The following is a 16,522-nucleotide window of genomic DNA, read 5'->3' as shown; positions in this document are numbered from 1 at the left end:
GTATAATGTTTTGTGTTGGGTCTGTTACTTCCGCTATACTCTCTGCTACAAACTGTTTCTGCAAGTGTTAGTTAAGCAAATCTTTGGTGGTTAATTCGGTGGAGAAGATATTTATTTTGTCTGTTATATTCAGTAGTTGCTAATGACACGACGGATGACAGATAACTAGTAATGTTGAGACATATATTTGACTCTGAGATATTGTGATTAAATTTCTATTATTATCATATATTAATATAATATTCATCTCCAAGTCTGACATATCAATGGAGTATGGAATAGTGTAATCTGGAGCAAATAAATAAAGTCAACCGTTACAACAAAATTAAAACCTTAACCCGCACTTTATTTGTAAGAAATATTTCACTTTAACAGGGAGTAAAATGAGTTCTACTGATTGACACTAATAAGTCATGAGATGCACACATACTTAGTCTAATGTCAATGACACATGACACAATTATTGAGGAAACCTACATTTCTAGGGTTGTGTAATAGTCTAGAGGGCAGATTAAACTGTAATATGTAAAAACAATGTGTTTGTTAAAGCTTAATTCAATCAAATTGCAGACATTTCAGGTTGTAGAACCTCAAACATACGCCAGAGACAGAGTTCAAGATTAAAGACAGATCTATAGTCTAGGCTCACACACACACAAACACAAAGAGAGACACACACAAACGCACACAGTTGTGTCATGTAAAATTAGTTCACAATCCAGTTTTTTTTTATTCATTTATTTATTTATTTTTCCACAGATGCTCTGGAATTATTACAGTCTTCTTTATATTTTTTTCTTTTCTTTTGTTTCAAAATAAATGTCAACAATACATAATACATTCTTACACAGTTTCCTTTTTCAGTATTGCAATTTAACTCAATAAGAATGACCCTTTGTGAATATTTTTGTTAAACGACTCAGTTGCCAATTGCCTTCTGTTGCCCATCATCTGTTTATGGAACGATACAATAACTACTTTGGTATATGTATTAAAATAAAAACATTATGATGTAGGACCAAAGGTACAAATAATGGTTTCCTGTAGGAAAGTAGGAGTTTTTCCCGTTGAAAAATAGGGTATATTGAAGACAGTTATGCTACACATTCAAAATCCTCTAATCTGCAGAGCAAAGAAGAGAAGACGAGATGGCGATTGATAACATTTCCATATGTGCATGAACAAATTGAAAAGAAAAAGAGGAGCCTATATGATAATAAAGGTAGTTTTTTTTCTCGAGGCCATGGTACTGATGACACGTGAGACTTTTTTTTTTGCATGGCGACATGAATCCACTTTCACTTGACTTTTTATTTTGAACATTAATCAGGCAAACATCTTCAAGCACGTGAAAAAAGTGTCAAGTCATTTTTAAATGTGCCGGGGGAGGTTGTGTATCTTACTCAAGGGCACTTTGGCAATCACGAAATAAGCCTGGGACGGACCAACGACGGGTCAAGCAAACCTAACAAGGAATTCTAGCACTTATGAGCAGCTAGAATTGAGAATCTGGCTCAAGAACCGTCCGACATGCCATTTAAAAAAAAGCCAGGAATTCAACTCAAAAATTCAGGCAATGTATTTTTTTTTCTTTCATGCTTTCATGACAAATCTAAAAAGCAGAATTAAACGTAAGATACCCTTGACCTTCGCTGACCTTGACACGTCAGAAACATTTATGACTTGAAAGCAGAACAATTCTCTCTTTCTGTCCCACTTGAAAATACAGATTACAGGTGTACCTAAAAGAGTCAAAAATATTTTTTTCTTCACAGTTATTGTGTTGATGACATCACAACCGTATCGTACTCTATGGCTCCTCCCATTGATTTTTAATACCCTGATTTTCATTTTTCAGTTTGTTTGTTTCTCCCAGGATTTGGTGAGGGTCGGCCCGACTTCGACAAAAAAAGAGTTGAATATTGCATTTCTCCATTCATTTATTTGTCATTCAATTTACTATTTTCTCATTGGATGCTGACCATCACCAATATTTGCAAATACAAGGGGCCTCCATAACACAGTTGAGAAAAACAAACACATGTTTTCTTTTGAAAAATGAACGCAGGAAATGACATTATTTATGAACCCATACATGTTCAATGAAGAATGGAGCAAAAGGACCTGCAAACATAAACAATACTCGACTGATTAAAACCTTAATATTTTTACCAGACCAGAATGCTGACTCAGCATCTTCTAAAAACCCGAAGAGCTACTTTTTTTAACCGATATGTTCAATGTTACAAAAATAAAATTAGATCACAGCAGATGAGGACAGAAATCTCTGGGTGGATCCGAACGAAAACAGCTGCCGTTGAAGAGAGAAGACACTCTGGAGGAAGAACCTAAAGTGTGAGTTCATAGGAGAAGCATGGAGGGTGTTTTTCACAGACATTAACTTTAAAAAAAAAAAACAACGTTTAGATGTGGCCATGAAAACCAAATGTCTTTAGATGTTATCCTGTTTTTTCTTTTTTTTCTTAATTATTTGCATACAACAGAAATTTTACACAACTGATCGCGTCTAGCCCTGTTGCTTGAAAGGGGGGAGGAGGGGGGAGGGATAGCCTGCAGATTTCATGCAGTATATTCATGCACATAGTAAACAGGGTGTCAACAATGCATTTTTCTCTAACTTACGATCCATCTTTTAACAGCATATTAGAGACGCTCTCCTGCTGGACCTCGTCTAAGGGAGGCCCTTCACACAGAATCTTATCTTTCGTCACCTATCAGGTTTGCTGTGTTGCATATTTTAGCAGTCAAGTAATGAAGTGACTCTAATGGTTCAGCTCTCCTCATTCACTTCATCAGCAGCTCCACTTTGAAAAAAGACTATATTCCTGCTGATGTTTATCATCGTGCCATGCACTTCTTTTTTTCTTTTTTTTTTCTTCAGGAAAGTGATGCAGTGCAGGGCAGTGGCTCCTGAGCAGCAGGAGAGGGAGAAAGTAAAGGAGCTCTTCTTCTTTTTTTTTTTTCTTTTTTCTTTTTTAAATCGACAGACAGACTCGCTACGTAAACCTTTGGCCTCAGCTAAAACGACAAGTCCCGTGTCCGAACATCCGACAGAAGTTCCAGTTGCAGGATGTTCTTCTGCCAGCAAGGTTTTTTTTTTTTTTGCGGAGTAAGCATAGCAGATGTGGCTGATATGTATGAGTAGATTGAACCTGCCAAAATCCTCAGCTGGAGCGTAAATGACATCACGGTGCTCCTCCCCCATCTGTTTGCATAGAGTTTTTTTTTTGTTTTTTTTTTGAATGCCAACAGTGGTTCTCACAGGAACAGAGGGCTTCTAAATGCTGCCTGATGTATCAAATCTAGAGTAAACCCACATGAACATTGTCTCTGAAGGATGAATGTCTGCTGTAGCGCTGCGGTTTTAAAAAAAACGCTCGAGCGCTTCTTTCTCTCAATCTTGGTGTGTTTGCAGTGGCTTATGACGGGCTTGTCGAGTCATGAGAAGAGAGGGATTAAAAACTGAGCACTGTGAAGAAGAAAGAGAAAGATCGACCATTAGGAAGAAAATCAAATGATCTCCAGACACCAGACGAGTGATAAATATATGATCTAACATGGGGTTGGATTCATGCTTAACACTTACTGAGGCCCCCTTAACACGTGGCTTAAAATGCGTTTTTCTCTTTTTATTACATTAACATTTGTGTGCTGATGAATTGAAGGATATGAATAGATATCACTTAGGAGGTCAAAAGATAATGTAGAAAGAAACAATTGTTTAACTATATCTATCATTAATTACTAGTCTCTAAATTAGACTATACTTTTTTTTTTATTAGGAATTGTGTGAGCATTTATTGCCACTAAAAATATTCAAGTGGATATAAAAAAATAGTATTTTGAATTGATTTAAAAAGGGTAAATAATATAAAATAAAACAATAATTTTAGCATATTTAGCTTTGATTTTATACTTCTTGTTGACGGTCCCTTACAACAGCCACTGTATAAAATGTGGCACCTGAAGAAAATGTAATTGAAAGAAGTTCATAAAACACAATCCACTAATAGAGCTCAACACTTTTGACATGAATCCAATCTGTATTAACTCCATGTGTGTCTTGGGAATGTATAATAAAGTAAATATGTTTTCTGAAACTTTGTGGTAAAAAGAGCGGATATTCGAACAATAAACGCATTCAAGTCACCAAGTGGAAAGGGGGTCAAAGTGTTGAACAAATACATCAATATAAGCAAATACACATTTTCTTTTGCAGTTAAAATCAAAGTCACATAAAATATATTTCAATACTTTTCTCACACTTCCAAGAAGGGTTCAGGTCAGGAGCCAATAAACATTTAAATTGAAAAAAGTGGGAAGAAAATGAAAATATGGAGCCATATCATTAATTTTCACAAAGTTCATAATAACATAACTAATATAATTTTTTTTTAAAAACTAGAACAGTAAGGATAATGAAAATTAATAAAAATAAATGTGTACATTTGTGTTCTATCTCAGATTACTTTAATTACATACAATGTACCATTGCTTTTAATGTATACAGTTAAGAAATAGTCTTTATATTATAAAACATATGTTTTAGAACAAAATTAATGAAAGTGGTTAATTTTATAGATGGTCTGATGAAGCTTCATGAAACAGCGTCATTATTCTCAGAGTCCACTAGATGGCGGTCTCTGCACTAGTTCCCATTGTTTTGAACAATTGTTCTAACAAAAAACATAAGTGATGGCGCAACTTCTGACCTCTGAACAACATGACACTGTTTCATGAAGCTTTGCAAGTCCATCACTAGTAAATTAGACCTTAGTTTTTAAAAGTTGAGTTAAATTTGTAATGTTTCTTGCTTAGATTCAACATTTTTTCAACATCAATGGAGGGTTTTCTACGGCGGTAATTTGGTGCTAAAGTTCCCAACATTCATATGGCCCCATATTCTCTCACAGATGTAATGCAAAATATTATTCATTTTGATTATAACATTGTGTTACTATAAAATAATGTGACTTTGTTTAACACATGCAGAAGAAAAGTACTTTACACAACAAAAATACAATTGCTTTGCTAAACCTTTTTTTTTTTTACTAGAAAAAGTGATCAATAATTAATTTGTGAAAATAAATGTTTCCCCAGAAGGTTTCGCCAGCAATTTTGCATCATGCTCACACTTTTAAAAATACTTAATAATAACACACAATGAACATTTATCATAGTATTTTAGACGTGTTATCTGTACACATCGTGGTTAGAAATGTTTGAATACGCCTCTTCACCAAATGCATAAACCACATTAAAAGTGTCTCTGTATTCTTTTACTAACAAGATTTGACACATTCATGTAAAACATAACGCATGGATCCTCTTGTGTATTGACATTGGATTATCTGTATGCTAGAATATGACAGTTATTCATATTTTTATGTAGTTTGACAGTTTAATGTCCATTTAAATTGTTCATATTTTATTATATTGTGATTCCAATGCAAAATATAATCATCAATTGAACTGCATTTGTGAATGCGTACTGTGTGCCATCTTGAAGTTATTTTCTAAATATTTAAAATTGCTAGAACCAGGGTATCTTCAATAAGGACTATTCTTCATTTTATTAATTTTATTAGTATTATTTCAAGAGATCATTTGTTTAAGTGTATTTATCAAAACAAGCAGCAGTTTTGTTCCCCCACAAAAAAAACCAGAATTGTGTTAATTTAAGAAGTTATTACAACAATATGTGAACTATTTTACACCCTTTTCCTAGTCAGAGGGTGAAAAACATATCAAATATGTAACTCTGACTATGTAATATGAGGCTGACGAATGTATTAATAATTTGAAAACTGCACATTGTGTACTTTTCTACAAGTTAGGCTACACAACATCAGCATCAGTCACGATTTACAAAGAGGTTTCTTAAAAGTATTTCCAAAATTCGCTTTAGAAATCAACATTTTTGACTATTTAAAACATATACAATAATCTGTGTACGCAGGTAGACGATCTGAACATCATAATCAATTTCCATTTTGTTTAAATGTGAAGCTACTATTCTTTTTTTCCCAATAGAATGTTTTAAATGAGAGAATAGGTGCTTTTTAAAAGTAGTACGGAAACAAACGGAAACTAACCTCTACAAATATTCACCAGAAAAGTAAGATGCATGTGGAAATTGATTACTTACTAAACTACTTTTTATTTTAGGTGGGTTTTTTTTTCAGATCAGGACCATTTGATGGCATGCAGTTGGTGAAGCGGCATCACGGTTAGAGGTACAATGACAAAACTGTCTCACAAACTGCAACAGTTGATTGATTTGACTTTCCCTTGTGTGACAGATTGATCATTTTTTGAAAAAGCTAAAGAATCTTGACGTCGTTTAAGCAAAGAAAAAAAACCTCATGCAACATTGTTGAGCAAAACACAGACACACACACACACACACACACAACGCACACGCTGTTTAGTCCTTTGAGGCTCACACGGTCTAAAGATGATAATTAGATGTTTGACCTCCTGATTAAATAAAGCCGTTCAACTGCTGAAAGTTTGTTTCAGGGTTCAGGACTCAGAGGACCACAGCCGAGATCTGCACCAATCAATCGGAAAAAAAACTCCAGCTTGTCACATCAGGTCAGTGAAGCTAAAACACTGTCATCGCTTTGTTACTATTAGTGTCAGTGATATTCTCCTTCTTTTGCAAATGTTGGTGAACACATGGATGGACAGAGCGAACAGGGTAGATGACTGAAACAAATGATGCAGCAAATCCTGCAATTTCAAACTTTGATCGCTCAAATTTATAGACAAATTGAGAAATGTTTCAGTCTCTTGTGAATAAAACCATCACTTGCAAACATGCTCCTGACATGAGACCTGGAATTGAGATGGTAAAGCGTAGTCTTTCATGCAGTAAGAAAACAAATGAAAAGCTCAGTGAACACAACACCAAGACGACACCAGATATGACAGAAACACAAAACCAGACACGTGAGGAAAGACAAACACAGAGTGTACACATTCTTACATGGAGAAGCCATTTTGTTTCTCTTCTCTCCTTCTCCTCATCACCACACAAAGTCCTCCCAAACATTTTCCTCCTCCAGCTCCTCCGGCGGTGCTGCCAAGGTTTCTTCTCTCACATGATCGCGTCACAAATGTGCTCGATCGGCTTTATTGACAGTCTTTTGTTGGTCCATACAATGTCCATTTCTGTTCTTCGGTAGCTTACTTCTCTTGGCAACTGGTCGTATCATCGTTCTATTAAATATACTGTTGAGTCACGAGGAGTTTAATGTCTTAACAATGGGTCCTCTCATTGACGCGAGGAAACAGAAAAAAATAAAAAAAATAAAATAAGATTTGACTTAGGAAAAAGAAAAGTATCTAATATTCACCCATCTATTCTGTAGGAGCTTTTGTAAAACAGAGGAACAAAGCTGAAGATAGTTGGAGATACCTGAGGATTGTCAATACATCGAGGATACTTAGCTACATTTGAGGAAACCTCTGCAAAAAGAGACTTTTTTCTTCCGTGTTTGAGTGGAATGTGAGGGTGAGTTAGTATGATGAGTCACTGATATAACAAGAACTTTCCAGCACTTCATTCGTGGTCGCTCTTTCTGGACTTGACTGTGTAGCAGGAATATAGGGTATCTACTATATTTACTGGTTATTTGGTTCCTGTATGACCATCGTCAGGGTCTGGTCCCCTTTTCAGTCATTGTGAGGGTTGGACCACCCTTTTACCACCTTTTCTGTTCACAATATCCAAGGACAGAATCTCTCTGCACAGTCAGGGCGGAGACTGCCTTCAGTTTCGTGTCTACCAGATCTAAGTGCTGCTGTTTGCAGATGATGTGGCGCTGTTGCATACTTTTCGCCAGAACCTTCTCTCTTCCCTTAGAGTGCTATCCAGGTTTAGATAGACTCATCCACAGGTAGAAGCCAAACCTGACAGTCATGAGATCTCGAGTTGGTCTATGTGGTGTGGATAGAGCTGAGCCAAAAGGTGAAGCTCTCTAGTCAAACCTCTCACCTACTGTCACAAACTTTGGGTAGTTACGGAAAGAACAAGAGTGCAGACACAAGTGGCAAGTCGGAGATTTCTCTGCAGTGTGTCTGAACTCTTTCTTGGCGATAAGGTGAGGAAGTCGATCATTTTGGAGGGACTCAAAGTAGAACTGCTGCTACTCCACATGAAGTCAGTCTCAATGGCAGAGAGACCTTTATAGGACACCTATTTAGGAGGTTTTGGGGTCATGTACAACTGGGAGGGAGCCTCGAGGAACCCCCTGGAACACCTCGGTTTTCACTCCCACAAGAGCTGGACCAGGTTTCTAGGCCTCTTTGCTGCGGCTCCAACCATTTCTAAGTGGTGGAACTGAATCGACCTAAACTTACAAGCCAAGGTTACACGTAGAATACTTTTGTTCTTATTTACCAGTGACATTAGTAGAGATGAAAACATATTAGTGAAGTGTCTGTCAATGTAGTTTCATAATACAGATGTAAGTGTGAGTTTATGTACATTCAGTCTAAAATCTATCGCATGTAGCAAATGATTCTATGTTGCAATGAGAAACGTCTACATATCAACAGAAAGGTCAAATTGTTTGGGACAACAGACAGGGCTGCACTTAACAGAATTGACGTGCAAATTCATCAAGCAGAGGTTTCCTTCCTTAAACACAAGATTTAAAAAAAAAAAAAACATGGAACAAGAAGCTTTGGTGAAGCTCTCTGAGATACATTGATGGAAGAAGCTGGATTTGTTCTTGAATGCATTAGGTCACAGTTAGTGCTTCTTTTTGCATATATTTCTGCCAAGCACAGGTTCCCAGAACAGTTCTCTGTGGAAACCCAGCCAAAGGAAAAATAAAAGCTGCAATTATTTTACTCTCATCTCAAATCTCATCGGATCAGTCAGAAAGCAGCTATGCAAGAACTAATATATAAATGCCCCCCCCCCACCCTTATCCTGCAAAAATAAACTTTCCCACCCTCCCCCACCCTGATACAGCACCTATCTCGGCCTGTTCTGACTAGTATTATCAAAGCATATACCATGCATAACTCCAACTCTACTTGCATTCAAAGAGGTTGGATTTTTTTTTTTTTTTTTACCTGCATGCTTTGTTAGTGCATGTGTGGAAACACACGTCCACACACACACCTGGTGGTTCTATACACATTCTTTAAGCTTGACACTAGAATTCATCCAACCTCCTCCTAGTATTAGTCTTATTGCTTGCAATGTAAACCCATGCAGAGTCATTTAGAATGTCACACACTTTTACATATATACAAGAGGATGTGACCACGGATTGTACCCCTGAGGCATGTTTGCCTCGCAGAATAAATGACCTTTCATTATTGAACCGTCGATCATTCAATTCATTCTCATTCTGTTCAACTCGTCAAGGCAATATGATAGAAAAATGACATACATTTTTATCATAATCTAGAAGTTGACGATATTTCTAATCTTGAACTATATTCCAAATTACAAAGACAACAAATGTGATACTTGGAAAAAAAACAACATTTTCAAACAACATAAATGGAAACTTAACATTTTGTGATCCAAGCTACTTCCTTGACCAGGAAAAATAACTAAATGAAGCAAGTAGTTACATTTATGAAAGCCAGAGACATTTTTCTTTCTGATTTGTTCTTCTACAATTCTTTGGGGAAAAAAATAGATTTCATTTCTTCTTTTCTTCTATAGGTTTCTGACCAGAAAGGTGGAATACAGTGGAAAATAGCTAAATTAATTCATTACATCATGCTTTTTTTTTAGAAGCAGCAGATAACTGAGATATTTAGTATCATTAGTATCATCACAGAGGTAGAAGCAAGTTGAAAAGGACATGGAAACACACAAACATAACGGCCCGTGGTGCACAGACCCAGGAGCAGGACAGAAATGTTCCGGTGGAAGACAGTTCCGATCTATCTATTAGACTGAATTTTTCTTTTTGCAGTTTCTGTTGTCAGGCGTGGCTCTTCCTCCCGTGGAGCGTGCTGTGTTCATCTTCTCACCACTCCACTACCAAGGACTGTCGCTCCAGTAGCCATTTACAGGGCCCCCTACTGAGTGGCCATAGCCGGTCGATGGAAAAGAGATGGATGGAGGAAGGATGGAAGGGGTGGGGTGGTGGTGGGACAATTGTGGTTAAGGAGGGTCGACAACAGGAAAAGAAAGAGAAGCAAAAAACTAAAAATATTGCCACTGACGACGGAATCACATTGTTAGAATGGAATTAGAGATGAAGGTGGTGATGGAGAGATGACGAGAACTATATTCTTCACACTCCAGCACTCAGTTTAGAAGACAAAAACAGTAAACTTGCTGTTTTATTTCTGCTTATAGAGGATTTTAGATAACAAATAAAAAGCTGTATTCACAGTAAATAAGAAAACCTAGGAGGCTGACTACTTATTCACATTCTATTATTTTTCTGCAAAAGTTTTGATTACGCATTTACCATCTTTCTGAAGATGCAACTAATATTTTAATAATTAATTAATAAATACTAGCCATTTTTTCTTCTTCTTTTATCTTTTATTTCCTATTTAAGATGGTTGAAAATAATAATTTCTTTCATTTTCACTCTGATAGAGGCTTTTTTAAGTTACTTTCTGTTCAACTCAAAGTCTTGCATTATTCTCACATATTGCATTTAAATAATAGTTCTACAGTTATTTAATATATATATATATTTTTTTTTTAACTCAGAGATTATGCAGAATAATGCTGCATTTCAAAGTGACTTTGTTAGTCAAAGTTCTACTTCACAGTGCTCCGCCCTCTAACTGAGCTTCCCTTATGGTTAAATTCAAGGTGAAGACTGGTTAGAAGGCTTCAAACTATTAATAGAACCTGAGTTATGACAGGTAACATTTGGGTTTTTATATCCTGCGATTGCTATTTTATTCTTTAACACTTGGGAGGTCCTGCTTTTGGCCTCCGGAAGCATGGCTAGGGAGAGAGTGAAATATTTACGACAGTCTCACCTTCAGTGAAGGTGCTTGAACAACATTTTTTGTTTTATATTGGGACATTTTTTAGGAAAGGTTTAGAACAGAAAAGAGCGTGGATGTTGGTGATCATACCTTTTTTCTGAAGCTCTTGAAATCTACCTCATGTGTCTGCCATGAAATTAGTAAATATGCTGCTTAATGATCATTTCATCTGCCATTTAAAGTGTGATGAATTTCTGAAAGCGTATATTTAGTTTTTATGTGGTGATAGACATGGTAAAACTTCTGAGGCAAAATAAATGCAGCAGAAGATGTGTCTTTATTTTCTCCATAAGCCATCAATCTAACACAACTTGTATCCTTCCCTCGGAACGACTGGCCATTCAGAGGTTGCTGAGTAGATACAGGTAAAAATATATTTGCCGAGTGAATCATGCATACTCGAGTTCTACGATTGTGTTTGTGTCTGTGCTTCGGTGCATCTGAACTTATTGGAGATGAACTTGTAGTATTTATTATGTATTTGATCTCTGCTGAGATACTGATTGGTCGAACCTTAGCTAAGTATTGAGCACAGATAGAGACTACAAGATGGATGAAATGGGGGAGTGGCAGCGTCTGAGGCTCGGCGGCTCAAAGGGTTGGAAGGGGGGGACGGTCATGGGGGTAATGCGAAGCGGAGCGCCCATCATCCCAGAGATATTATTGAGGCTGCGTGACTTCTCATAACCTGTGGCTACACGTGCACAGGTCACAATGAAACGGTCATGGGAGTGAAATGGGGACGTGAAGTTATATTATTTTCATTTGTGTTACGCCAAGAAAGCATTGCACATCAGGGAGGACACACATTTTTTTTTTGGTCACAATTCAAAGCATTTGGAAAAAATAAAAGAAACAACCAAAAATATAAAGAAGTGAAATGAAAATAAAAGCCCAGCCCAACCAAGTAAAACATTTTTAGATCAATGGAAGAAGATTGACAGAGAAGGACAGAAGATGGATACAGATGAACAGAAAGGGACAGGACAAACATGGGTATGTGTTATGAAAATCCATTCATTTAAACACTTCAAACATAAAGACTTTTCTGTTTGGGTGGGGTTGAGTTGGTTCAAAGCACATATCGTCTCGTAACCTTTCTTGACTTTACCTGGACACAGACAGACAGACAGATCTCTCGAGGTAATCACTGCATTGCTTTTCTCATTTTTGTTATTACAATTTCAATATGGCTGTTGAACCTTAAGTGGAACCCTTGAGGACAAAATATGAAAATGCACTTTACGGCCAGGATTTAATATTTCTACAGCCTAATGGAGAACTTAATCTATTGTTCCTCTAGTGTGTGGGTGATCTGGGATATCCATGATGGAGAGCAGTTTATTGAATTACGTACTCCCCGCTCAAAACTCTCCCGCCTCACACCCGTTAAAAAAAGCCAGGTCAATTCTTGCTCGGATGCTGTGAGCCTAGCATACATAAGCATATAAAAAGGCATCAACAGAAGATCAGGAAATATAGTGATTCAAGCCCCTTCTTGAACACAGCCTTGGTGAGTGTTTTTGTTCATCTCCATGTGATTGACCATGTAACCTATGTAGCAACAGTCTCCACTATTTACTACACAACCATAAACGTAGATCAAGAGCACGGCTCTTAGCTGATTACCGTGTGGAACACACACACATGCACACAGACACACACACACACACATGCACACAGACCTACACACACACACACACAGATCCGATGAAAATAGAAGATTGATTGGGATCAATAACTGACTGTGTCTCCCATTCACAAGCATTATAGTATGCAGCGAAGCCTGAAACGGTCGACCAGCGTCTGTTTGAAGGTGTTAGAAGAGATCTGCATTCACTGCAGAAATCAAGCCACAGGAGCATAACCCGCATTGATCCGCGAACACACTGTCCTGAAAGTGAAAGCTGTTTGTCTTCTGTATTTGGTGACACTGTCCTGCTGTCCTCCTCAAATCTCCTGTTTAGATCCTCATTTGTTCAAATCTACTGTGGACGTTCCGGAGCTATTTTCAGACAGAAATTGGACACATTTTTATATAATTAACCAGATTCAAAGCTTATTTTCACATTCTTGATTTAGATGTCAGATCTACAGTGCGAAATAACCTTATATTTTTGGTTCTCCTTAAGTAAATCTCTGCATTATCAGATTCAACACACTCCACCACCACTTCAGGACTTCCTACGATTCAGTTATCAACACTATCCTGCTCCATAGTTTAGCTTGACTTCCTAAATCAATGAGCGTCGATCGTGAGTGAGAGTGCAATGCTGGTACTGTTGAAAACAGAATAGCAATGGCTACACTTGAATATATAGAATATAAAATATCCAGTACTTAACAATGTTGGCCTATTAAAATAAAAATAAAACAAAGAATAAAGAATATGGTATTTGGGTGTGACAAAATAACACCTGTATTTCAAACATAAGAACATTCTAAGCAAAATATACTTCGTCAACATGTTAACATTCATAGAAAAGATACTGCGAAAAGCATATTCAGGGGAAGGTGACCAGGCCAGAGAAACTATCCTTGTGTCGAAAACAGACCAAAAGAAAGCCAGGGTGGTATTTTAATGCTCCTCCGTATGCTTTGCTACATCTCTCTAATCTTGTTGCTTCAAGGTTTAGCATTCATAGATGTACTCCTAGGATTACTACATAAGTTATGGTAGATATAGGAGGAAACTTCCTTTAAGTTTTTGGCACAGCATCTGTGTGGATAATTTCCTTGACTATATTTTAAAAAACTCACAGAGTATTCGAGAGGTAAGAGTCGTCCCTATTCCTGCAAAAAGAAAATAACGTAACATGACAAAAACAAGCTGTTACTAGTTATGAGATTAGTCGTCTAGACAATCCGTACATGGGGGACCTGGGACCTTGGCCCCTGTAAGAGCCTGTCTGAGCAAAAGTGAGACACACATGTTTTTACACAAATATCCAACATTAAATATTGCGTCAGTGGCTGGAAAACCTCTGCATAGCCAGAGGTGATATCGGCCGCAGAGTAAACCGACCATTCTACACATTCATGGAAGCGGTTGAAGGTGTCGATGAGCACTTCACAAACTACTTGGTCGTAAACGTAATTTATTTAAAGTCAATGTTGCAAAAAAAAAAATCAATGCAGTGTATTTACAATGAAACGAGAAAAAAAAAAAAGATTTACAGATACTAGCAAAAGCTAGTTGTCAAATAGATAAGAGCATATTCACATCAAGAAAAGCAGAACGAAAAAAAGAAACCCAATTACAAAAGAAAACTAAAAACAACAACATTGACCTAAAATTTGAAATTGGCCTTGTGCTGATTGGATGGTATGCATTAGCATCTCTTGAAAATGAAGCTATATGAGTAATACATCCTAATCCAATACCAGTTCATTAACACTCAATCCATTTGTCAAAATATATTTTGCTCATTGTGGTCCAATTCTGCACCAACGCTGTAAAAAGAAATACTACTCACGAGAGTGTGAATTTGGCCACAACGACACTAATATATTTTGGCAAATTCACAGAAGTGGTACTTGAACCCGTAGAGCCTATTTTTTATATTTTCAACCTGTCAAGAGATTGACGTGTAATCCATCCAGTAGGTTATCTGGCCTCCCCGTTCCCTGTTCAGGTCAGTATTGTTGTCTTCTGTTATTGGAATTTTGATTTTAAATGTTGTGGTTTTTACTTTTAGTTTTGGTTATTGTTGTCTGTCATACCTATGTAACCTTGATCCATCGTGATCAATAACATGTCCTGCAGGTCTCTCTGCAGTGGATATGAAAGGCTCATATTTTGGAGGAAGTAGAGCTGAATAACATCATCCAGTATCCTTTTAAAATAAAACACATTTGGCGTCCAAATTGTCTGGACGAGCGCCGTAACACCAATAATCTTTGAGAAGTGAATTATTGGTAAATGAATCACGTCAGTACATTTCTATAGATCTCTGGGATCAAACAACGGGCTGCAGACGTTAATAATCGTCTCTCATTAGAGGGAAACCTCTGAGACAGCAGAGGACGAATCGATGTTTGTGCCAATATGTGAATGCAGGAAAAGGTCTTTGTTCTTCTTTCATTACCTCAATGAACCTTAACGTGCTGTTCAAGAGCCAGCTGCAGCTGATAGTATCAGCCTTTCAATGAGGAGAATCGATAGAGGGAAAGAAATGTGCAGAGAATTATTAAAACATGGAGGCATTCAGTTATGTAAAGAAAACCAAGATTCATGCATTTTTTAAATTGTCCTTTCACATCCTTCCACTCTCAGGTTGTGCAGCCGAGAAGCATTTGCAGTAGCACAATGCAGTGGACCATCTGTCACTCACATAGAGGGTGTAATGCACTGAGTTGGCCACTAGATGCAGTCGTGGTACTGCACCAATAATGCTTAGAGCGAGGACAAATACATCTGCAGTTTTTCACCCCTGAAAGAGAATCAGCTAAAGCTGTTTGAGTTGCAGATGCAGGACACAGATTCCGTTGTCCTGAAGGACAGTGGCTCGAAACAAGGTCATACAGAGAGACTGAGAAGTGACTCAGTAGAATATTTGTAGCAACAATATGGTAAGGAGAAATAGCTATCATATAAAACTATCTCAAGGACTGACCTTAAGATTAATCAAACGCTTATACTGCCGAATAAAATGGTGACCATGGATTCTTGCTATTCTCACCGATGCTTGAAACACTTACCCATTACTGACTCTCCAGTGTAGTGCCCCACTTTACCAAGATGTACTACATGAATAGGAAGTATCTTCTTACCGGCACCTTTTTTTTTGCTTTTGAATGTTAAGGGTGCCGATGATAGGAGGCAATAACAAATGTTGAATAAAAGGGCGTTGCAGGCAACGACTGGATGTTTTCCCTGATATACATACCATCAACTCTTAAATCCATTAGAATATATAAGTGAAATATTAAATGGTGGGAGAGCAGAGAGAGAGAGAGAGAGAGAGAGAAGGAGCTCTGTGGTTTATGACTTCAGGTTGGTGTGATGGCTGGATCAGGATATACAATACAATAAAAGGTTTGTAGACCTTTAAACTAATTGCCTTATCCCCCATGTTGAGAAGTACTCATGTCATAATACCTCCCAATGAACTCCTGGTACTGCTTTAAAGGTGCTCTGCTGTCTGACCCGGGCTCTGCCTGTACTCACCACTGAGACGATCAGTGCACTCACAACACACAGCCGGCGGCAGCGAGCCTCACCTGTACAAAAGGTCAACACTTCTGTTCTTTTTTTTCGACTTGACCAAAAGTTTGTTTGGCCCTTGTCGTACCTCTGCTGAATACAGGAAAGGGCAGCAAAGGGCTAGACCTGGTCCAGGACATATGTGAATGAATAAATGAATACTTTATTTCAAACATATGAATAAAAGCTAAATACCCTTGAACTAGTTGAGAAAAAGAAAAAACGTTTGAAGAGGAGTTGGGAGAAGCATCAGCTTATTAAGTCCAACCCCTTCTCCTGGTAACTAGTACTACAGCACTATCT

General features: G+C 37.4%; 1 protein-coding gene across 4 annotated transcripts in view; it reads right to left on the bottom strand.

Moving 5' to 3' along the window:
* Positions 1-722: 722 nt before the first annotated feature.
* The window catches only part of LOC148065305 (voltage-gated potassium channel KCNC1-like), a 53,734-nt gene continuing 37,934 nt past the window's right edge, over positions 723-16,522 (bottom strand). The window contains exon 5 of one of the 4 annotated variants that reach the window (XM_087809098.1): positions 723-3,490. In XM_087809098.1, the coding sequence (XP_087665224.1) occupies positions 3,477-3,490 (14 nt within the window). In that variant the 3' untranslated portion in view covers positions 723-3,476. Of the gene's footprint in view, positions 3,491-9,120; positions 10,081-11,555; positions 11,708-16,522 lie in introns of those variants that run through there. The other 3 variants (XM_087809097.1, XM_087809096.1, XM_087809099.1) reach the window with 3 other exon arrangements.

Source organism: Callionymus lyra, chromosome 15 (assembly GCF_982586985.1).
Source record: "Callionymus lyra chromosome 15, fCalLyr1.hap1.1, whole genome shotgun sequence".
Classification (NCBI taxonomy): Eukaryota; Metazoa; Chordata; class Actinopteri; order Syngnathiformes; family Callionymidae; genus Callionymus; species Callionymus lyra.
This window is presented reverse-complemented; position numbering and strand designations above follow the sequence as displayed.